The sequence below is a fragment of the Canis aureus genome, chromosome 33 (genome assembly GCF_053574225.1).
Source record: "Canis aureus isolate CA01 chromosome 33, VMU_Caureus_v.1.0, whole genome shotgun sequence".
Taxonomy (NCBI): domain Eukaryota; kingdom Metazoa; phylum Chordata; class Mammalia; order Carnivora; family Canidae; genus Canis; species Canis aureus.
The window spans coordinates 4,628,040-4,651,805 of record NC_135643.1 but is presented as its reverse complement, the minus strand read 5'-3'; the positions used below and the strand labels follow the sequence as shown (position 1 = coordinate 4,651,805).

The following is a 23,766-nucleotide window of genomic DNA, read 5'->3' as shown; positions in this document are numbered from 1 at the left end:
TCCAAGGTATATTAGCTGTTGCCATATGGTCCTTGTGAGTGAAGAGCTCTCATTGTCATTTGAGTTTCACTGTCTGTATGTCCATCTTGCTTCTGGAAATTAAGTGCTACCACCTGGTCTGTCCTATTTTGGAATCCTATCTTCCCCCATTGAAACTAGGGGACCCAGTGCCACTAGAGTATGCCATGCTATTATCTCTGACTTAAAAAGAGCAGCCACTTCTACTCAGTGATGTGATACTGATGCCTTCCTTATTGCTCTAATGAAAGGAGCATTGTTAAGGCCCTTATGCAGAATATAGCTAATGTGTTCTCTGGTCATATATAATAAATCCATTTTAACGTCCTTTTCTCTGAGCCTTTTGACTCCATCATCAATACTTTCCCAAGGCAGTTCTATCTCATTTACTATAGGTTAGTATCATCTCCACATTTTAAGCAGCTACCCCAGCAGCATAGGATTGGCTCAAAGCATCTTTGTTCTGAGTCACAGGAGAGTGTCTGTGGATCAACAAACCGAAAACTGCTCTATACCTGCTCCTCTTCCATCCTAAACCCTAATATCCATTTTGGGGCATGTTTTGTTGGTTCTCACTATACACATTAGTCAGGTTATTTGGCCTTTTTTTGGTAAATAACATCTTTCTTTCCAACAGAGATAGTACTTCCCAAATGGGGATGGGCTGAAAGTTTTTCCTGAATATTATGCTAAAATGGTGGTTGTAGAAACTGATCTCCAGACCAAGCAGCATTAGCCTCACCTGGGATTTTGTTAGAAAATAAGATTCCCATGTCCCATCATAGACCTACTGAATCTGAAATTCTGTGGTTGGGAGTTCAGTATTCTGTGATTTCATATGCACTTCAAAGGATGCTGACGCAAGCTAGTTTGGAAGCCACTCATCTAGAAGCCATGAGCAAAAGTGGGGGCAGATCTGGAGGGAGGCAGAGATCATCTTATGGGGCATCTGCCTTAGGTGAGGACTTTTCATGGTCTCCAGCTAAGGAGGGGAGAGTTGCTTTTGCTACAGAGTTTTAGAAGATTTAGCATTCAGGGTTCATATGTGTGCATACCCAGAAGTTCTTATTTCAGATTTTAGGTCCCTTTCTTTCCTATTAGGGCAATAAATTTAGCATGAGGATTTGCCAGGGAATTGTAAATTCAGCTTTTATTTGTAACTGTGCCTTTTCTAATAAGACCTATAGCCTGATTTTTCAGCATACTCTACCTTCTGGCTCCTGAAGATGAAAAGTCTGTAAATACTGCTACAACAGACCAGTGGCTTTCACACTATGTCTTGAGTTGACAGGTGCCTGATATGACCTTGTGATTTTTTTCCTTTACCACTTTGATGGCCCAACAACACCCAAACACCTCCACAGGTCATATCATTACTACTGTCCCCTTGCTCTCAAATCTCTGGGATGTTGCATAAACCAGTGTATCTTCTCCGGCATGAATCCCATCCTAATTTGCCAGGGGTAAGTCTCATTGTGTTGCTGTAGTACTATAGTACACCATCTCATTGCTGTCTTAGTTTTGGTGTCTGTAGAAGAATGTTCTAAGACAAGCATTCAGTTGCATCTAGATTTAGCAACTCCCATCTCATTCCCCTGGAACTGTGGCACATGGCTTAATTGTATTGATGACTATTGAAGTATTTCATTTTCCTACTCACTATGATGGAAAGCAGCAGGAGAGGAGGGGAATAGAAGTGTATATTGACTCAGCCAAATAGCAATGTTTGCTTCATAAAGTATGTAAAAAACATTTCACGTGAACATACATGCATGTAAATGCATATATATTTTATTCTAGCTTCCATTCTTTTTCTTTTAATATTTTGTTTATTCATGAAAGACACACAGAGAGAAGCAGAGGCATAGGCAGAGGGAGAAGCAGGTTCCATGCAGGGAGCCTGATGTGGGACTCAATCCCAGGACCCCACAATCATGACCTGAGCCAAAGGCAGACACTCAATCACTGTGCCACCCAGGTATCCCTCTAGCTTCTGTTCTTATAATGATGTACATCTTTTAAAGTGTAGAATGAATAGTGGGATGATGGTTGATCAGAAGAGATGCTATAAATGACAGAAAAGTGGGGTCTGTATTTAGAAGGGCTGGAGGATCCCTGGGTGGCGCAGCGGTTTAGCCCTTGCCTTTGGCCCAGGGCGCGATCCTGGAGACCTGGGATCGAGTCCCACATCGGGCTCTCTGCTTGAAGCCTGCTTCTCCCTCTGCCTATGTCTCTGCCTCTCTCTCTCTCTCTCTGTGACTGTCATGAATAAATAAATAAAATCTTAAAAAAAAAAAGAAGGGCTGGAAATGGTGATGTGCTTCTGCAATACCAACAACAGTTTGTGGGGTTGTGGAAATTCTGTATAGACTTCTTTCTGTATTTAAAAGCAGTTTTAAGTAGATAGGAGTTGAGAGAGCAAAAAGTTTGCACAATAGATTACTGAGAGGCTGCTAAATCACAGAGAAAAAGATGGAATGCACAAAATAATGAGAAATGGAGAGGATGCACAAAAAGATTGCTCAACAATTTTTATTGACCAGAAATGAGTTTGAATTCTTACAATCCTGTAGACCTGAGTTGCTTAGACTAAATCAGGAAGTTCTTCATTTCCTGTTTAGGAAATTGAATGGTAAGGTTTACTTACCTGGTTGCCTTTCATATAGGGAAAACTCCTAGTGGTTTGCAGAACTTCATTTTTAAAAGGTAAGATAAAAAAATAAAAAATAAATAAAAAAATAAAAGGTAAGATAATATTAAATTAAAATTTGAAACCTGATTCTAAAAAGGAATTCTTTTCCCATGTCTTTTTCTAAGATTTGGTAACAATATTAGCATTCTGTCCTACAACAGCACAAACAAATGCTTAGAATTTTGTTTCCACTGAGAGAACCACATCTGAGGGTGGTTACCTCCATGTCTTCAAGTAGGAAAAAGTTAGGATTGGAAACAGCAAGTCTGAAATGTACAGTTTTTGTTAGACAACAAAGAAATTTTTAAGAATGTCAAGGGATAAAGACTAAAAAGACAAAGAAGCTATCTAATAACATCTAAGTTATGAAAATTTGAGCATCAAAACACAGTAATAATGATCATTAATTGACATAATTGAATGTATGAAAGCCTATGAATTCATAATCACATGTCAAAAAGAGTTATAAGTATGAAAAGTTTGAAAACCAAAAGGAAGACAATGTAGCAGAGTAGGATTATTTTTTATTTATTTTGAAAAGTAGAGGAAAGATTTGCTTCTTCTATTAAGCATATGAATTTTGAATATAGAGAACAGTGAGTAGAACAAATGATCAGTATAATACTGGTGTATGATCGGTGGTCATACACAATAACAAAGTAGACAGTAGAAAAATTGCCTGTGTATACTGAAATGACAGATTAGTTGAATTTCCTACAAAGGAGATTTACATTCACATAATTTATTATTTTTTTACATAATTATTCTTTAACTAGGTGATGAGACTTGTAGATGGCCCTACTGACTATCTGAGATACAGATATCAATAAATTTCTAATTGTAAGCATCCTTTCTAGATGATTCTTGTCTCCTAGTGTTCACATCCTTGTGTGATCTGGCCTTGCCAACTTATTTACATCTAATGAATAGACTAAAACAAAAGTGATGAGATATTATTTCCTAGATTATGTTTTAAAAAGTCTTTTAAAACTGGCGCCGTCATTCATGGTCTCTCTCTGGCTTTATTGGCTTGTTTGCTCTGATGAAGCCAACCCCAAGAGCCAGTATTGGCTCTTGACAGCCAAACTGTCAAGTTGTGAGCTGCTCTATAGAGTTCCCAACAGTCAGTAAAGTACTATTCCCAACAGTCAGTAAAGAACTGAATTCTACCAACAGCCAAATGAATAAGTTTGAGGGATCATTCACTTGAGCCTTGTGATAACTGCACTCCTGGATAACAGACCCCTTATTTGCAGCTGTGTGAGAGACTTTGAACCACAGGACCCAGCTAAGCCATGCCCAGATTCCTGACTTACAGTAACTGTGAGATAGCAAATCGTATCATAAGCCACTAAGTTTCAGAGTAATTTGTTGCTCGCTAATAGATAATGGATAATCAATATACCAACAATGATAATGCCAAAGAAATGAAGTTTAAGTGCATCCTTATCCCATGTCCAAACAGAAATAGACTGGCAGATGATCCAGAGTTTGTTATTTGTGCTAGAGACAAAACTTTTTTCATTTGTGTCTGTTGAGGTTTCTACTAGGAAGATACATCTGCTAAACTCACTCATATATAAGAATAAGAATGTGCATTAGGATAAGAAAAGAGCTAATAAAGAAAGAAAATGTAAGGATTTTATATATCTGAAAAAATTTAACTGGTTTTAGTGCAGGTGCAATAAATTCATATCACTGTTACTTTTGTGCATGTATTTTCTCTATTTCCTAAGATGTTTAAGGCATTAAGAGATTCTAATATAGTAATATATGAGATTCTGGTATAAATAGATTTAAATTAAGTTTTAGAATAATTTCAACAAATAAGTTTATAATCAATGTTCAGATGTTTGGGGGAAATGTTGGCTTATTAATTAAGCAATATAGTGTAGATATTTATAAGAATGTTAATTTTTAATTCTTGAAGGATTATTACATTTTAATATTTCCATTGGGTAAATAATTTGGATGTTAGGAATATTTTTCTTGATGCACTAAAGTTCCTTGGACATTAAAAAATCTTTCAATATTAGCTATTGATGAGGATTTCTTAAATTTTAAATGCCTATGAAATGCCAATGCCTCCTTAAGCTTTCTTCCCCCTGTTATAAATGTGAGTGACTTCTAATGACTTTTAGTGTTAACACATTCATATCCAATATAATTTCTCATTTACCTTTTAATGGTAATTATTGAAACTAGATGATATTCACTGTTGGTCAAAAATCAAAGGTGAGTATCTTGGTTATCAGATGTGTTATTGAACTGGTTATTGCTATGAATGAAGCCCAGCACTCTGCAGAGTCACACAGAATACACATAAACTTTTTTCTGCAAAAGACAAGAAAAGCCAAGGCTTTTATCCAGTCTGTCTCCATTTGGTTGAGTGTTGTCCTTCAGAATCTTTGTACTTCTGTCTAGGAATCCCAATCCAAATACATGCAAGGAAATCCAATTCAAATGAAAGAATTCAGAGTAACTCATTCTTAAGTAATTTTTTAGGTAGCTAATAAAGGGCTATATTTACTTTGTAATCTCCCATGTTATACTCAAATTCACCTTAACAAGTACTTTCTTTTTTTTCATAGAAACTAAATGCAGAATGGTGAGCATTGTAGGAGATTGTGTGATATATCAGTTAGTGACTGACCCAGAGAAACTTCTTTCCCAGCTATTGGGAGTGGGTATTTTTGCTTTTCCCCCACTCCTGAAGTCTCATTCTACAAGGAAGGAATAGTCATATCTCAGAGATATTGTGGGTTTGATTCTAGACCACTATAATTAAAAGGAAATATCACAATAAAGTGAATCAAATGAATTTTTTGGTTTTCTAGTGCATATAAAACTATGTTTGAGGCCTCCGAGTGGATTAGTTGTTTGAGCATCTGGCTCTTGGTTTCGGCTCAGGTCCTGATCTCGTGGTTGTGGGAATGAACTCCAATGTCAGGCTCAGTGTGGACTCTGACTCTTCCTCTCCCTTCCCACCTCCCTTCTTCTTGGCCCCTCCCCCACTCCCCACCCCCAGAGTGCATGTGCGCACACACACTCTCTCTGTGAAATCAGTAAAATCTTAAAAAATTATGTTTACACTATACGAAAGTCTGCTAAGTGTACAATAGCATTATATCTAAAAACTACATATCTCAATGAAAAATACTTTATTGCTAAAAAATGGCAACCATCATCTGAGCTTTAGTGAGTCATAATTGCTGATCACAGAGCACAATAACAAATATAATAATAATGACAAAGTTTGAAATATTGTGAAAATTACCAAAATGTGTTACAGAGACACTAAGTAAGCAAATGTTATTGGAAAAATGGTGCCAATAGACTTGCTCAGTTCAGAGTTGCCACAAACCTTCAATTACTGTAAAGCAAAGTGCAGTAAAATAGGGTATGCCTGTATTTAATTCAGGTGACATTCATGGCCTCTGCCCATGTCCTTGCTCCCCCCTTAGAGAAGAATGAGCAACTTATTTGATAGTTGGGTTTGAAAGGAGAAACTAGGCAAGCATGGTTGATACGTCTTGACTCCTGTTTCTTTTGGGATCTAGCTGTACAGAGAAAACACACTTAGGATTTGACTCTTCCTGCCGTAAGTTTTAGAGTTGTAGACCCCTCCACTCGAGGTGTGTGTGGTAAGTTGTTGGCTGTGATTTAATGAGTAAGTATGAGGAAAGCCCCTGGCCTGTTAGCAAGTCTCAGTGGTAAAGGTGATATTTTGATTTCTGTCTGCTTGATTCCTCTTTGTGTTTCTCCTAATTAATACAAAATATGGTTATGAAAAGAAAGATGTTCTCTATTATTCCTAACTTGACATTGTCCTACCTTTAAATCACAGAAATTTCCTGGCAGGCTTTTCCTTTTTGTTTATACTTACTTAGAAATGCCAATGACTATAAATGTTTTGGGACTTTTTCATGAATTTAGTTCCTCTTCCACAAATATCACATCTACAGTTAGATTTGCATTTTTTTTCCCAAGTCAGGTATACATCCCCACAACTTTGATAGAACTGTGATGTACCTTTAGTCATTCTTCTATGATTTTGCTTTCTCACAAAACCATTCTTAATGGACAAAAGATATTTTTCTTTTCTTGGTTAATAACAGTCATGTTGCCTGTGGTTAACTTTACTAATTGTTATTATGACAAATTGCCCTTTTTTCAGGTATTAAAATGGACTGTTTAATGACAATCATCTTCATATACAGATACTATGCTAATGTGGGTTCCCTGAGAAAGGCTGAGACAAGCCCTGTGGGTGCTGCTAGTTTCTTTGGCTGGAGTGAGGATGGAGGTGTGGTTAGAAGTTAGGAAAGTGTGAGAGGGAAGGAAAATCTATAAAGGGTATACTATTAATTTGGTTTCTGTTGTGTGTAACTGGAGCTTCATTCTACAGTGAGTCCTCTGAGGAGCCATATAGAAGGCACTCAGAATTGTTCCTCCAGGCCAGGTCATTTGTCATGTGAAATTTTCTCCTCAATTGATGAGGGTCACCCTTGGGAGAATTACCCCCCCCCCCAACTTCTGGGCTTCCTCTGCACAAGCAGAATGAGGCAAGGTGGAGTGATACGGCAGGGACTTGAGGAGGGTGGGGAGATGTGGATCTTGTTCCAGATCTGTCTGCCACAACAGCAGCTTAAGCCGAAATGAATGGAGGAGATGTAGCACTGGGCTCCAAAAGTGTCGGCTTCAAGTGTTCAGAAAATAGTTGAATGAGAGCAACCATTCACTACCTTAATCCCATCAATAAGCACTTTAGCTATCGACCTGATATGGCTAAACAATTGTTTGATTTTTCACAAATGAAAATTAACTAGCTTTGAGTCCTTCCAAATTCCAGAGCAGTCAGATACATCTGTATCTTTGTCTAGCTATCTCTATCTCTCTAATGACCTAGTCAAGACTTCCGTTATGTTTCACTGACTTCGAGTTAAAAATGTTATTTACTTGAGTAATAATTGTGTGTTCTTATTGACTTGTAAGTATCATCAATTGACAGTTACTTAAATTGGTCCTTATAAGAAAATTGCTCCTCCTTGAGTTTTGTATATGTGTAGCTCTGGTACAAAAGTTGGGATTGTCCCGTGATTTCATGATGGTGATTGTCCTGCTGTGACTTACTTCATGAGAGTTAAGTCAGGGATTCATAGGTCACAAGGTAGGTACCCTCTAGAATGGTGCTATTGACAGGGAAAGAGGGCTGTCTCCAGGGAGGGAACTAAATTTGAAAGTTTGGGTTATTGAGTGGTCGGTGCTGAAGAGAATCTCTCTCTTGGAAGCCAGTCATTCTGGATAGGATGAACAACTTAAGCTCCAGAAACAAAAATCATTATTTACAGTCCAGATTCTCTACATTGAGGTTTTTTTTTTTCTTTGTGTATTTTCCTTTGTTATCCTCTGGCATCAAATACGATCTTATTAAAATGTTTTAGTTTCTTTTCCATCATGATCATGGATATTCTTTTATTGCCACCCTAATTGTGGAAACTTCTATTTTTTATTTTTTAATTATTTTCTTTATTGAAGTTCAATTTGCCAACATATAGTATAACATTGAGTGTTCATTCCATGAAGTGCCCTCCTCAAGGCCCGTCACCCAGTTACCCCATCTCCCAACCCACATCCCCTTCCACTACCCTTTGTTCATTTTCCAGAGTTAGGAGTCTCGCATGGTTTGTCTTCCTCTCTAATTTGTCCCACTCATTTTCCCTCCTTTTCCTTTTAATTCCTTTCACTATTTCTTATATTACCCATATGAGTAAAACCATATGATGATTGTCCTTCTCCGATTGATTTACTTCACTCAGCATAAATCCTTCCAGTTCCATCCACGTTGAAGCAAATGGTGGATATTGGTCCTTTCTGATGGCTGAGTAATATTCCATTGTATATATAGACCACATCTTCCTTCTTTCGATGGACACCAAGGCTCCTTCACAGTTTGGCTATTGTGGACATTGCTGCTATGATCATTGGGGTGCAAGTGTCCCGGCATTTCACTGCATCTGTATCTTTGGGGTAAATACCCAGTCGTGCAATTGTTGGGTTGTAGGTTAGCTCTATTTTTAACTGTTTGAGGAAACTCCACACAGTTTTCCAGAGTGGCTGCACCAGTTCACATTCCCACCAACAGTGCAAGAGGTGCCCCTTTCTCCACACCCTCTCCAACATTTGTTGTTTGCTGTCTTGTTAATTTTCCCCATTCTCACTGGTGTGAGGTGGTATCTCATTGTGGTTTTGATTTGTATTTCCCTGATGGCAAGTGATGCGGAGCATTTTGTCATGTGCTTGTTGGCCATGTTTATGTCTTCTTTTTTTTTTTTTTGTTTATGTCTTCTTTGATGAAATTTCTGCTCATGTCTTCTGCCCATTTCATGATTGGATTGTTTGTTTCTTGGGTGTTGAGTTTCATAAGTTCTTTTTTTTTCACACTATAATAGTTAATTTATTTGTTCAAGGCTTATATTGTAAGTATTAAGCCAAGCTTGGGCTTTGATTCTGTGAGCCTGGATTCACATATTTAGGAAAATAAAAGCAAACTGTGATCCATGTATAGTGGATGAAAAGTTAAAGGCTCACAGTTAATCACATCATAGTTTTACATTTCTACAGCCTAGAAGCCAGAAGTCACAGATCTTTTAGGTCTTTCTGGATGTCCTACAAGGTATCTGCCCTTTTCTTGAGCTGGGTAACCTCATCATTCTTCAGCTTCTGGTTGATCACACTGGTTAAGCCCCGAGTGTTCAGGATACATGGAAGACTCAGGAAAACTTCATTCTCGATACCATACATGCCATTCACCATTGTTGACACTGGATAAATCCTGGAGAGATTTTTCAACATGGATTCAATGAGATCAGCCACACTTGAATCCAATAGCTCAGTTGGTATATCATTTTAGCTTGATGACTTCTTAGGTACTTTCAACAACCATCTTATGCACTTCCTTCCAATTTTCACTGTTGTTTTCTGTTCTCATTTCTGAATTGAGTTCCCGAAGAGAAACATTTGCCACATTCACTCCACTCCACACAGCCACATTTGAGTCGCCATGTTCTCCCAAAATCCATCCATGGCAGCTGCTGGGATGAATGCCGAGTTTTTCATTCATAAGATAGCAAAATCTAGCAGAATCCAGATTACACCCACTTCTATTCACACGGTGCTTGGGTAGTCCATTTAGTTTCCGGGTAACCAATGTAAGAATATCCACTGGGTTGGAGACCACAATTATGATACAACCAGGACTGTACTTGACTATCTGAGAAATAATGAATTTGAAAACATTAACATTCCTTTGCACCAGATTGAGGCAGCTCTCTCTCTCCTGCTGGCAGACTCCTGCAGTCACCACCACAATCTTAGATTTGGCAGTCACAGAGTAATCTTTATCTGCCACAATTTTAGGTGTCTGAAGAAATAAGCTCCCATGCTGTAGATCCATCATTTCTCCTTTGAGTTTATCTTCTAAAACATCCACAAGGGCAAGTTCATCAGCCAGAGACTGTCCCAGAATGCAGATGACACATGCCATACCAACTTCTCCAACACACACTACAGTGATATTATTGTTTGGGATCGCTGCCTCTTCTTCTGCAACTGGTGCAATCAGTTTTACTGTAAGAGTCGCCATTGTGCCATGTGACAACTGGCTTTAAGAGTCCTGTGAAGAAGACAATGTTAGCTGCGTGCATCTCCTCTGGCGCAGAATCTGCCTCATAAGTTCTTTATAGATCTTGGATACTAGCCCTTTATCTGATACGTCATTTGCAAATATCTTCACCCATTCTGTAGGTTGTCTTTTAGTTTTGTTGACTGTTTCTTTTGCTGTGCAGAAGCTTTTTATCCTGCTTAAGTCCCAATAGTTCTTTTTTGCTTTTGTCTCCCTTGCCTTCATAGATGCATCTTGCAAGAAGTTACTGTGGCCAAGTTCAAAAAAGGTGTTGCCTGTGTTCTCCTCTAGGATTTTGAAGGATTCTTGTCTCACATTTAGATCTTTCATCCATTTTGAGTTTATCTTTGTGTATGGTGTAAGAGAATGGTCTAGTTTCATTCCTCTGCACGTGGCTGTCCAATTTTCCCAGCACATTTATTGAAGAGACTGTCCTTTTTCCAGTGGATATTCTTTCCTGCTTTGTCAAATATCAGCTGAAAATAGAGTTGAGGGCCTGTTTCTGGGTGGGTTCTCTATTCTGTTCCATTGATCTATGTGTCTGTTTCTGTGCCAGTACCACACTGTCTTGATGACCACAGCTTTGTAATACAGCTTCAAATCCGGCATTGTGATGCCCCCGGCTCTGGTTTTCTTTTTCAATATTCCTCTGGCTATTCAGGTCTCTCTGATTTCACACAAATGTTTTTTTTTAAAGATTATTTTAAAAGATTTTATTTATTCATGAGTGACAGAGAGAGAGGGAGAGAAAGAGAGAGAGGCAGAGGGAGAAGCAGGCTCCATGCAGGGAGCCCGACGTGGCACTCGATCCCAAGACTCCAGGATCACACCCTGGGCTGCGGGCGGCACTACATGGCTGCACCACCGGGGCTGCCCTGATTTCAAACAAGTCTTAAGATTATTTGCTCCAACTCTGTGAAGAAAGTCCATGGTATTTTGACAGGGATTGCACTGAATGTGTAGATTGTCCTGGGTACCATAGAGATCTTCACAATATTTATTCTTCCAGTCCATGAGCATGCAGTGTTTTTCCATCTCTTTGTGTCTTCCTCAATTTCTTTCAGAAGTGTTCTGTAGGTTTTAGGGTATAGATCCTTTACCTCTTTGGTTGGGTTTATTCCTAGGTATCTTATGCTTTTGGGTGCAATTGTAAATGGGATTGACTCCTTAGTTTCTCTTTCTTCAGTCTCATTGTTAGTGTATAGAAATGTCACTGATTTCTGGGCATTGATTTTGTATCCTGCCACACTGCCGAATTGCTGGATGAGTTCTAGCAATCTTGGGGTGGAGTCTTTTGGGTTTTCTATGTACAGTAACATGTCATCTGTGAAGAGGGAGAGTTTGACTTCTTCTTTACCAATTTAAATGCCTTTTATATCTTTTTGTTGTCTGATTGCTGAGGCTAGGACTTCTAGTATTATGTTGAATAGCAGTGGTGAGCGTGGACATCCCTGTCATGTTTCTGATCTTAGGGGAAAGGCTCTCAGTTTTTCCCCATTGAGAATGATATTTTCTGTGGGCTTTTAATAAATGGCTTTTAAGATATTGAGGAACGTTTGCTATATCCCTATAATCTGAAGCATTTTGATCAAGAATGGATGCTGTCTTTGGTCAAATGCTTTCTCTGCATCTATTGAGAGGATCATAGGGTTCTTGTTTTTTCTCTTGTTGATGTGATCTATCACATTGATTTGTTTTACAAGTATTGAACCAGCCTTGCATCCCGGGGATAAATCCCACTTGGTCATGGTGAATAATCTTCTTAATGTATTATTGGATCCCATCGGCTAGTATCTTGGTGAGAATTTTTGCATCTGTGTTCATCAGGGATATTGGTCTATAATTCTCCTCTTTGATGGGGTCTCTGTCTGGTTTTGGAATTAAGGTGATGCTGGCCTCATAAAAGGAGTTTGGAAGTATTCCCTCCCTTTCTATCTTTTGAAACAGCTTTAGTAGAATAGGTATTATTTCTTCTTTAAACGTTTGATGGAATTCCTCTGGGAAGCTATCTGGCCCTGGACTTTTGTGTCTTGGGAGGTTTTTGATGACTGCTTTAATTTTCTCACTGGTTATTGGCCTGTTCAGGTTTTCTATTTCTTCCTGTTCCAGTTTTGGTAATTTGTGGTTTTCCAGAAATGCATTCATTTCTTCTAGATTGCCTAATTTTTTGGCATACAGCTATTCATAATATGTTTTTAAAATCATTTATATTTCCTTGGTATTGGTGGTGATCACTCCTCTTTTTTTCATGATTTTATTTATTTGAGTCTTTTTTCTTTTTAATAAAGCTGGCTAAGGGCTTATCTATCTTATTAATTCTTTCAAAGAACCAACTCCTGGCTTTGTTGATCTGTTCTACAGTTCTTCTAGTCTCTCTTTCATTGAGATCTGCTCGAATCTTTATTATCTCCCTTCTTCTGCCTAGTGTAGGTTTTACTTGGTCTTCTTTCTCCGATTCCTTTGGGTGCAAGGTTAGCTTGAGTATTTCAGTTTTTTTTCCAATATTTTGAGGGAGGCTTGTATTGCGATGTGTTTCCCTCTTAGGACCACTTTTGCTGCATCCCTAAGATTTTGAATGGTTGTATCTTCATTTTCATTAGTTTCCATGAACCTCTTTAATTCTTCTCTAATTTCCTGGTTGACCCATTCATCTTTTAGTAGGATGCTCTTTAACCTCCATGTGTTTGAGTTTCTTCCAAATTTCCTCTTGTGATTGAGTTCCAGTTTCAAAGTATTGTGGTCTGAAAATATGCAGGGACAATCCCAAACTTTTGGTATCGGTTGAGACCTGATTTGTGATGCAATATGCATTCTATTCTGGAGAAAGTTCCACGTGCACTTGAGAAGAATGTGTATTCAGTTGCATGGATGGAAAGTTCTGTATATATCTGTGAAATATATTTGGTCCAGTGTATCACTTCAGGCCCTGTTTCTTTGGTGATGTTCTGCTTAGAAAATCTGTCATTTGCAGAAAGTGCCGTGTTGAAGTCTCCTACTATTAGAGTACTATTATCTAAGTATCTATTTACTTTGGTTATTAATTGATTGATATACTTGGCAGCTCCCACATCCACAGTAGGGGCATAAGTATTCATTATTGTTATGTCTTCTTGTTGGATAGACCCTTAATTTATCTTGTATGAGGATTACTACCTCAGCTTTCTTTTGAGGACCATTTGAATTGTAAATGGTCCTCCATGCCTTCATTTTCAGGCTTGAGGTATCCTCAGGAATAAAAAGCGTCTCTTGTAGACAGCAAATAGATGGGATTTTATCCAGTCTGATACCATGCATCTTTTGATGGGATCACTTAGCCCATTCATGTTCAGAGTAACTATTGAAAGATATGAATTTAGTTTCATTGTAATACCTATTTAGTCCCTATTTCTGTGGATTATTTTTTGGGCATCCTCTTTCTTTTACAGGGTCCTCCTTAATGTTTCTTGCAGAGTCGGTCACATATTTTTTCAGTTTCTGTCTATCCTGGAAGCTCTTTATCTCTCCTATTCTGAATGGCAGCCTTGCTGGATAAAGTATTCTTGGCTGCATGTTCTTCTTGTTTAGTACCCTGAATATATCCTGCCAGCCCTTTCTGGCCTGCCAGGTCTCTGTGGAGAGGTCTGCTATTTCTCCTCATATAAGTTAAGAATCTCTTGTCTCTTGCTGCTTTAAGACCTTTCTCTTTATCTTTGGAATTTGCAAGTTTCACTACTAAATGTCGAGGTGCTAAATGGTTTTTATTGATTTTTTTGGGAGGTCCTCTCTATCACTTGGATCTGAATGCCTGTTTCCCTCCCCAAATTAGGAAAGTTCTCAGATATGATTTGTTCAAACATACTTTGTGGTCCTCTCTCTCCCTCTTGGCCTCTTCTGGAACTCCAGTTTTACATAGATTCTTCCTTCTCAAGCTATCATTTATTTCTCTAAGCCTTACCTCATGGTCTCCTAATTGCTTTTCTCTTTTATCCTCAGCTTCCTTTCTTACCATCAACTTGTTTTCTGTGTCACTCACTCTTTCTTCCATCTCATTAACTCTAGCAGTTAGAACATCCAGTTTGGATTGCATCTCATTTAATTGATTTTTAATTTCGGCCTGATTAGATCTCAATTCTGCAGTATTGGAGTCTCTAGTGTCATTTATGCCTTTTTCCAGAGCCACCAGTAGCTTGATAATTATACTTCTGAATTGGCTTTCTGACATCGAATTGAAATCCATATTCTGCAACTCTGTGGCATAGAGTACTGTTTCTGGTTCTTTCTTTTGTGGTGAATTCTTCCTTCTAGTTATTTTGTTCAGTGCAGAGTGGCTGTATGAGTGGGCTGAGTCAAAAATATCAACCACAACCTAAGTAAAATACACCCTAGATGATTCCAATGAGGTCAGAAACCAGAAAATGAAAAAGAATAACAGAAAAAAAATTTTAAAAAGGACCACTAAAATGAAAAACAATTTTAAAATAAAGCAGTAAAAAATAAAAGGCCAAAAACCCCGATGAAGAATAAAAAAGTAAAAGAAAATAAGAGATAAAAGAAACATAACTGGGGGAGACTGAGAGATAGTGGTGGTGAAGAAGTGGTAGTGGAAAGAGAATGTAGTCTACCTGTGTGGTCCTAGAGGGTGATCCTCTTGGTTCTGAGTGTATTAAGTTCTGTATGTTAGAAGATGCTCAAATTTATATAAACCAGCAATACTTGTAGAAAGCCCCAACACTGACCACCAAAACATAAACAAGACAAAGGAGGGGGGTAGAATGGGAAGGAAGAGAGTATATAATCTCACAGAATTAACCAACACTGTGTTCCACTTGGTTTTAGGTGTATATTGGTCGTGTTTTAGAAAGTATTAACCTCCACTATTGTAGAACAAAACAAGGCAGAAAAAACAAAAAAGAGAAAAGAAATACCCATATCTTGTATATCTCCCCAAATTAATGGAATATGTTGAAGGGAATCTAGAAGTGAAAAATATATCTAAGACATGTAATTGTAGAAATATGAAAGTCAAAAAGGAAAATGCTTAAAAATGAAGAGCTGGTAAAATATTGTAGTTAAGAGAAAAAATGTTGGAAAATTTTAGTCTGATATAAAAATGAGTTGTAATGGGAAAAGGAAAAAACAAATTTTAAAAAGGGACCCTTTAGTTCTATATACTGTTTCCCTCAGTCCTGGAGCTTTCTAGTGCTGGTTGGTCAAGAACTTGCTCTTCCCTTATTCTTCCAGCTGGTCTTCTGGGGGAGGGGCCTTTTGTGCTGACTCTCAGGTGTGTGCACCTGGGGGAGCTGCCCTGCCCCCTGCCGGGCTCAGTGGGGGCTGTTTATCCTGTGAGGCCTTTTTGTTCCCCGGAGGCCCTGCCTCTCCCAGGCACAAAGTGAAACAAAGAGGAATAACAACAATGGTGGGGGCCAGATTTACAGCTCTTGAGTCAGCTCCCCATGAGTAACTAACCACAGTCTCCCAGTCTGCACTGGCCCAGATGCACCTGGAGGAAGGCGTGGGTGCACTGATCTGCAGGGATCTTGAGGGTGCCTGGCGGCAGGAGAGTTATCACTGTCCTGTGCCTTCCCTGCTTCCACCTGTCCCAGGGGGAGTGCAGAATGGTAGGGTGTGTCTGCTTGCCCAGGGATCCTCAGCCCTGTGTTGCTGGACTCGGACTCCTGGGGGCCACCTCTCCCCAAGGGAATGAGCACAGCCACCTTCATCCAGAGCTGGCCCACCTAACCGACCGGCTTCTCCCAAATGCCCTGAGGGCTGCAGCGCTCCAGCCCTTTACCAATATCGGACTGTGGTTTGAGGTAAGCTTTCCCCTGGGCACACCTCCTCTAATAGTGACTCTGGGATTCTTGAGGCTTCACAGCCCCTCCCGGGATTTTGCCTAATTTCCCTACTAAGCACTTTTCCATCCAGGAAAACCGGCTTGGATTTTTAGAGTTCCCACTTCTCCAGGGCTGGGCTTTCCTGCCCCAGAGGCTCTCACCACTCTGCTTTAGCTCTGCTACTCATGGTGCCCCTCTCCTACTTTATTCTTATATTTATTTATTTATTTATTTATTTATTTATTTATTTATTTATTTTTTCCACCTTCCTACCTTGTTAGAAGCAAAAACGTTTCTCTCTATAGCATTCCAGCTGTTCTCTCTTTAAGTCTCAGGTTGAATTCATAGGTGTTCAGGATGTTTTGAAAGTTATCTAGGTAAGTTTGTGGGGCCAAGTGAGTTGAAGACTCTTACTCTTCAGCCATCTTGCCCCTCCTCCTGATCATGGATATTCAATTGATTGTGTTCAAAATTGGCCCTTAGCATTAAGAAATCATAACATTTATGTCTGGTGTACGGGTGGTGGTTTATGCATAAGGGAATCTCCAGTTCACACACGGAGAATTCCCCTTCTTTGTCTTTTGTTAAAGAACAACAAAGTACCTATTCTGCCCACTACCTTTGGATCTTACTATAAATAGTTAAAGGTCTCCTTAATTATTGTTTCACTTTCTACACCCATTGATTTCATTCATCTGTCTTCTAAATAACATTGATTCAAAACCATCTTTTGTACTGCGATAACAAATGTAGGGTTTAATTCTTCTCCATAAATTGCTTTACTTTAGTGATCTATTTAGCCACTTAGCATTAGGGATGAGTTCGGAGGCTGATCTTATTAGCATCTTAATAAATATGTGGGAAAGAAAGTGTTCACTACGACATTTCAGAGTTTTCCAGTGACCTTAAGTTCTGGTTAATGAAATACTGAGCTAATTGGGATAAGCTGCTGGAGGATCTCATGAAGCTGTGCGGATTGGACAGAAAATTGATATATGAACCTCAGAAAGGACAAAGATAAGATAACGAACCAGCACAGGTAGGAAGAAAACAGTCCAGAGTATACTTGCAAAGTAAATGGGCTTGAAGTTGTTCATTATAACTCCAGGATCATTGTAGACTCTTCTCTGAAGACAAAGATGAGTCCATTAGAGACTGATAAAATTCTGGCAATCACTAGAAAGGCGAAAGAAGAAAACAAAACATAGTATCCTTTTCTTACAGAAAATCATTGTGCAGATATACCTCTTATTCATAGTTCTGATCACTATATTCAAGAACATAATAAAAATAAAAGCAATATAGGGTAAAACATCTGAAACAACTGAGAAGAATGGCAAGACTACCATGTGATATAGTCTAAAAGATATAAACCTAAAATAGAATGTCAAAGTTTGAGAGAATAGAGCCAAAACCTCCAAAATATTCTGTATGTTAAAACTGGCTAATTCTCTTAAAAGAGGCAAAACAAAGACAAAAAAGCAAAGCCATTTTAATTGATAGATTCAACAGAGAGTGGATTTATGAAACTTATTTCTTGGAGACAGGGTTCCTGATGAAAGTAGAATTTCCAAAAAGAATTTAATAAACTCATGTGGCTTGCATTTAAGTTGTTATTTAAAGGGAAATGCTAATTGTGGATTTATTTCTAGCTTTAAGGAGAATATCAGTACGTATATATGCATCCTCATTACCTATTCTTTGGTATCCATCAGAGGCAGGAAAAAAAAAGGCTGCTCCTCAGGACCAATAGTTTCATGAGTTGTGAAGTTAAAAATGGATATGTATAATTAGTACACGAGTTTCTCAAACATCTGTCACATCATATTGTTTAGTTATTATTGAGACAAGGCAGTGAACATCTAACAGATTTAATCTTTGTAAAACAGAAACATTTCTCAACATTTTTCTTTTTTAAGAAAATCAATGAATTCTCATCTGGGGGAGACCAGTCAATATTAGCAAAATCTCTGTGGAAACAATCTGAAAACTCAGGAATTTCTTTATGATTTGGATTTATGTGTTTAAAAATACTGGATCAAAAAAAAAAAAAAACCAATACTGGACCACAACCTTAATTGTTTCCATACGGTTGATTTTCAATACCTAATTAAGAGTATCCTGAGTCAACTACAGTGTGACTCGCACTTGGTAATATTTGAAGACAATTTTAGAATGGTTAATTTGATAGCCCGGCATAGACACAGTCTACTTCTAGGAAAGTTATACTTTGCTAGCTACAATCTATTCTCATTTGTCTACTAGATTTTTTTTAAAGATTTAATTTATTTATCCATGAGAGACACATAGAGAGAGGCAGAGACATAGGCAGAGAGAGAAGCAGGCTCCCTATGGGGAGCCTAATGCAGGACCAGATCTGAGGACCCCAGGATGACGATCTGAGCCAAGCAGATGTTCAACCACTGAGCCATCCAGGTGCCCCTGTCTATTAGATTTTTAAGGGTGAACAATAGTAAAAAATGTTCTATGGTGGGGTCAACAAATATTTTTTGAAAAGGTCCAGATAAGAAACATATTAGGCCTTACGGATCATGTGGTACTTGTTGCAATTACTCAGCCCTGCTGTCATAACACAAAGACAGCCCTTGACAATACATGAAAAGTTAGGTGAGACTATTTGTCCTACAAAACTTACTTTCCCAAACAGGCACCAGACCTGATTTGAACTCTGGGTCAGCTGACATCTAAACTAAGGGGGAGATGAAATTAATGAAACATAACTTACTATGTAAGCTTTCCAAAGTAAAGGCAATAAATAGAAGCATCTATTTCACAGGAATCCCCTTTAATTTAACTTGTGTATGTGATACACTTTTACTTTTAAGACTTGTTCTGCTTAGCCTGGGTTTTATGTTGAAAAGAATCTGGGATTTGCAGAGAGATGGCCTGGATTCCAGCCCTGTACTTCCACTTGTTACCTGTGTGTCTTTTGAGTAAGGGGCTTAACTTTTCTAAGTTTTGGTTCTTTCTTCATGAAACGGGACTATAATAATATTTAGCTGTGAGAATCAAATAAGATTAACGTAAAGCATTTTGTTAAAATCACCCACAAATACTAAAATATAGTAGCAGTTACTGTTACCACCATCCAGGGTTGCTGGCCATTTTTCTCTCGGTATCTTTCTAAGCTTATCAGGTCCATGTACTTTCCCTAAATGAGAAAAATGCGAATGGAAGGAGGGTCTTGCAATATAATATACTTCATAAAAATAATTAAATTGTCCATTAATACTAAGCTTTTAAGAAATGTACATTTGTAGAGAAAAAGAAACCTTAAAGTTTATAAAAATAAAAATAAGAGAAGTCATAGTAGCTGACATAAGTGATAATAGAAATTTAAGAAGAAAAGAATATTAGAGGGTGAGAAGTTAGAGAAAATAAGTGGAAGATGAAAGATAACTCAAGGGGCAAAGCCAAATAGGGCTAACAGCGGGAGTTTAGGAGGGAAAAGAACTCAAAAGGCAAAGTTAATGAAAGTATGTTTCGTTCAAGACTAGTATTAGAGTCTGCAGCTAAGCACTGTATAGAAAGTTTGCAGCTCTGGGTTTATCAGTCCCCATTACCAGTGTGACCATTTGACTTCTATACTTTGTTTCAGTTATTAGACTTAGGACCTTTCCATTTGTATCTGTATTTACTGACAGGCATCCAAAGACAAGAACCAGGGAAGCATTTAAAATAATAGCCCACAGTTTCATTGGTTCTGTATTTCTAATCAGAGAAAGCTTCCTTGAGAAAAATGATGCCCATGTGCCCTGACTACAAAATGAGTTAAGATAAATGAAGATTAAATAGCAGACTTGTTAATCAGGATTTGGGGTAGACTTACATTTTCACAGTCCATTTTCTCGCTCTCACTTTCTCGCTCTCTCAAGCCTGCATTCCTGCTTATACATTCTCACAACACACATCCACACCCACGCACGCCTGTCATACTTTCTCTACCCAGATGGATGAAATGGACTGAAGTTGGGTGCACCAATGTGTCTTTTATAATCAGTATTCACTGTCTCAGAGTCAGACAAATGAGGAGAAAATAAAGAACATACTTTTTTTGAAAACAGAGAAATGACATTCCTATTTTTCTTCCTGATACGACTCAAACTAACCTATCTAGGTATCACGTTCATATTAAGTGGATATTCAGTTGTACCATCTGGCAAACAGAAGGTTAAAAGTATGACTGTTTGAGGAGAAACAAACAATTCAAGAGGGTTTTATTTTCACTTCAGAAAAGAAGTATTTGGAATATGTCTCCTTGTCCCCAAACACAGTTATTTTCAGTCATTGGATTATATGTGGACTTGGCTACACCAGCAAAAATATAAAAACATACTGAAGAACTGTGTCTTACTTCTGTTAATTTGGGTTTTTAGAGGATTTGGGAGTTTGAGCTTACTGGGAAAAGAAGAACAATTAAGTGACGGGAACAAGAAGATTAGGGGTGGCTTGATACGTGAGAGAAAGGAATTCATTGCTTCGTGGAGAAACATTCTGAAAATTTTATGAAATACTAACTAGGGTTCCCAAAGATAGAAATCTTTCAGAAAAAAATTTAAGGTCAAAACACTAATGACATTTTAATATTTTTTGTGAGTTTAAGAATGAAAGAGAATGTATTTTTGGATACGTCCTAAATATCCGGAGGGTGGGGAATACATATTCTGGTGATAGTACTATTTCTCTTTGTTTCATTTTCAGTGATTTAGGTATCACTCTGTAATGAAAAGCAGATTGAATAGGACTTTTCTCCCAGCCCCAGACCCTCCATTTTAATAAAATAAACCATTCTGTGTTCTTCTTTTACAGCATTTCTTCTTTTTTTTTTCTAATTCCAATTTATTTAAGCCCCTTCCATGCAAAGGAAAAAACTTACTAGGACTATGCTTTCAGTATATGTTCTTCCAAAACGATTGAGATAGTCCATCTAAATTTTATTATTTTTAGCCAAATTGATGGAGAAAGCAAGAAGAAAAGATGAAAGTGTTTCAGGTTTCCCTCAGAACTCTCCTCATCCCAAGTGGACAGTATGATCTTATCCCAATCATCCCAAATTACTCATAGAACAGTTTCTGAAAGTAACAAGACCATTACTTTAACCAGTAACCATAACTAAAGTGAAGACTTAAAGGAATGACCTGAATTGGATTGAAATTGCTTATCTCTAGTTTGCCTTTTAGATAATTATGGACACCTGAAGTAATCAAACACATGCATGTAAGCTTGCAGAGCAGCTTGTTAAGTCTGTTGCTTAAGAATATCCTGCTTTTGCTCTTTTTTTTAAAAAATGCATTACAGAAGAAACACTCCACTATGGTAACATATGATGAAAGTGACACTGATTTGGAATGTAAATATATGCAGGATGTTTAAAACCAACAGCATTCTGTATGAAAAAGTACTTTTACAAATATATACCGTATTTGAAATTCAATTGACAGAGAATAAAACAATAACAATCATTCTATTGTTATTTTTAAAGTGTACGTTGAAAGAGAATATTCACTCAAGAATATATATTTTTTTTACTTTGTAAGAAAAGAGTGAATATCTTACTCAGTTATTTTTTTTAACACTTGGCTATGAAGTGAAGCTGGTTGAAAAAATAGCTTTTTATTAGGTGAAATCATATGAAATTGCAGATATTCAAGTTTTTTAACCAACACAGAGGGTAATTTCACATGGTTCAACTTAAAATATAAGGCTTCCTTAAAGGAACAATATCTCTCCCTCAAAAAAAAAGGGATACTCTTTAAAGCAGTAACCCTTTTGTGATTTTTATATTTTGAGTGGTATCTAAAGATTTGCAATTATATCACTTATAATTTATTCCTGCAATATCTCAGGGCTATTTTCTGGAGATTGTATGTAAAATTTAGAATCCACATGGATTTAGGGCTCTAATCTAGACTCACATTTTTTAAAGTTTTGAATATAGCCACTCGTTTGCCAGGATAATTTAAAACAGTTTATTACATTTAAACACCCATAAATCCACCACCACAATCAAAATGTAAAACATTTCCTTCACCCACTTTTCGCTACCTTACAGTCAAAGCTGCCACATACCTAGGCAATCACTGATTTGACATCTGTCACTATAGATAAATTTTACTTTTTAAAAAATTATTATTGGAGTTCAATTTTCAACATATAGCATATAACCCAGTGCTCATTCCATCAAGTGCCACCCTCAGTGCACGTCACCCAGTCACTCCAACCTCCCACCTACCTCCCTTTCCACTACCCCTTGTTCGTTTCCCAGAGTTAGGAGTCTCTCATGTTCTGTCTCCCTCTCTGATATTTCCCGCTCATTTTCTCTCCTTTCCTCTGAATTCCCTTTCACTCTTTTTATATTCCCCAAATGAAAGGGACCATATAATGTTTGTGCTTCTTGGATTGACTTACTTCACTCAGCATAATACCCTCCAGGTCCATCCACCTTGAAGCAAATGGTGGGTATTTGTCGTTTCTAATGGCTGAGGAATATTCCATTGTATACATAGACCACATCTTCTTTATCCATTCATCTGCCGATGGACACTGGGGCTCCCTCCACAGTTTGGCTACTGTGGACATTGCTGCTAGAAACATTGGGGTGCAGGTGTCCCAGTGTTTCACTGCCTCTGTATCTTTGGGGTAAATCCCCAGCAGTGCAATTGCTGGGTCGTAGGACAGGTCTATTTTTAACTCTTTGAGGAACCTCCACACTGTTTTCCAGAGTGGCTGCACCAGTTCACATTCCCACCAGCAGTGCAAGAGGGTTCCCCTTTTTCCACATCCTTTACAACATTTGTTGTTTCCTGTCTTGTTAATTTTCCCCATTCTCACTGGTGTGAGGTGGTATCTCATTGTGGTTTTGATTTGTATTTCCCTATGGCTAGTGATGTGGAGCATTTTCTCATGTGCATGTTGGCCATATCTACGTCTTCCTCTGTGAGATTTCTGTTCATGTCTTTTGCCCATTTCATTATTGGATTGTTTGTTTCTTTGCTGTTGAGTTTCATAAGTTTTTTATAGCTCTTGGATACTAGCCCTTTATCTGATACATCATTTACAAATATCTTCTCCTATTCTGTAGCTTGTCTTTTAGTTTTGTTGACTGTTTCTTTTGCTGTGCTGAAGATTTTTATCCTGATTAAGTCCCAATAATTCATTTTTGCTTTTGTTTACCTTGCCTTCATAGATGTATCTTACAAAAAGTGACTTTGGCCAAGGTCAAAAAGGGTGTTGCTTGTGTTCTCCTCTAGGATTTTGATGGATTCTTGTTGCATATTTAGATCTTTCATCCCTTTTGAGTTTATCTTTGTGTATGGTATGAGAATGGTCCAGTTTCATTTCTCTGCATGTGGCTGTCCAATTTTCCCAGCACCATTTATTAAAGAGACTGTCCTTTTTCCAGTGGATAGTCTTTCCTACTTTGTTGAATATTAGTTGACCATAGAGTTGAGGGCCCATTTCTGGATTCTGTATCCTGTTCCATTACTCTCTGTGTCTGTTTTTGTGCCAGTACCACACTGTCTTGATGACCACAGCTT

At 37.9% G+C, this 23,766-nt stretch overlaps 1 protein-coding gene across 1 annotated transcript; it reads right to left on the bottom strand.

The window, feature by feature from the left end:
- Positions 1–9,338: 9,338 nt before the first annotated feature.
- LOC144304045 (L-lactate dehydrogenase B chain-like) lies at positions 9,339–10,355 on the bottom strand. Its single transcript, XM_077882480.1, has one exon. The coding sequence runs from the start codon at positions 10,353–10,355 to the stop codon at positions 9,636–9,638; it is 720 nt and encodes a 239-aa protein (XP_077738606.1). The 3' UTR covers positions 9,339–9,635.
- Between the last annotated feature and the right edge of the window lie 13,411 nt (positions 10,356–23,766).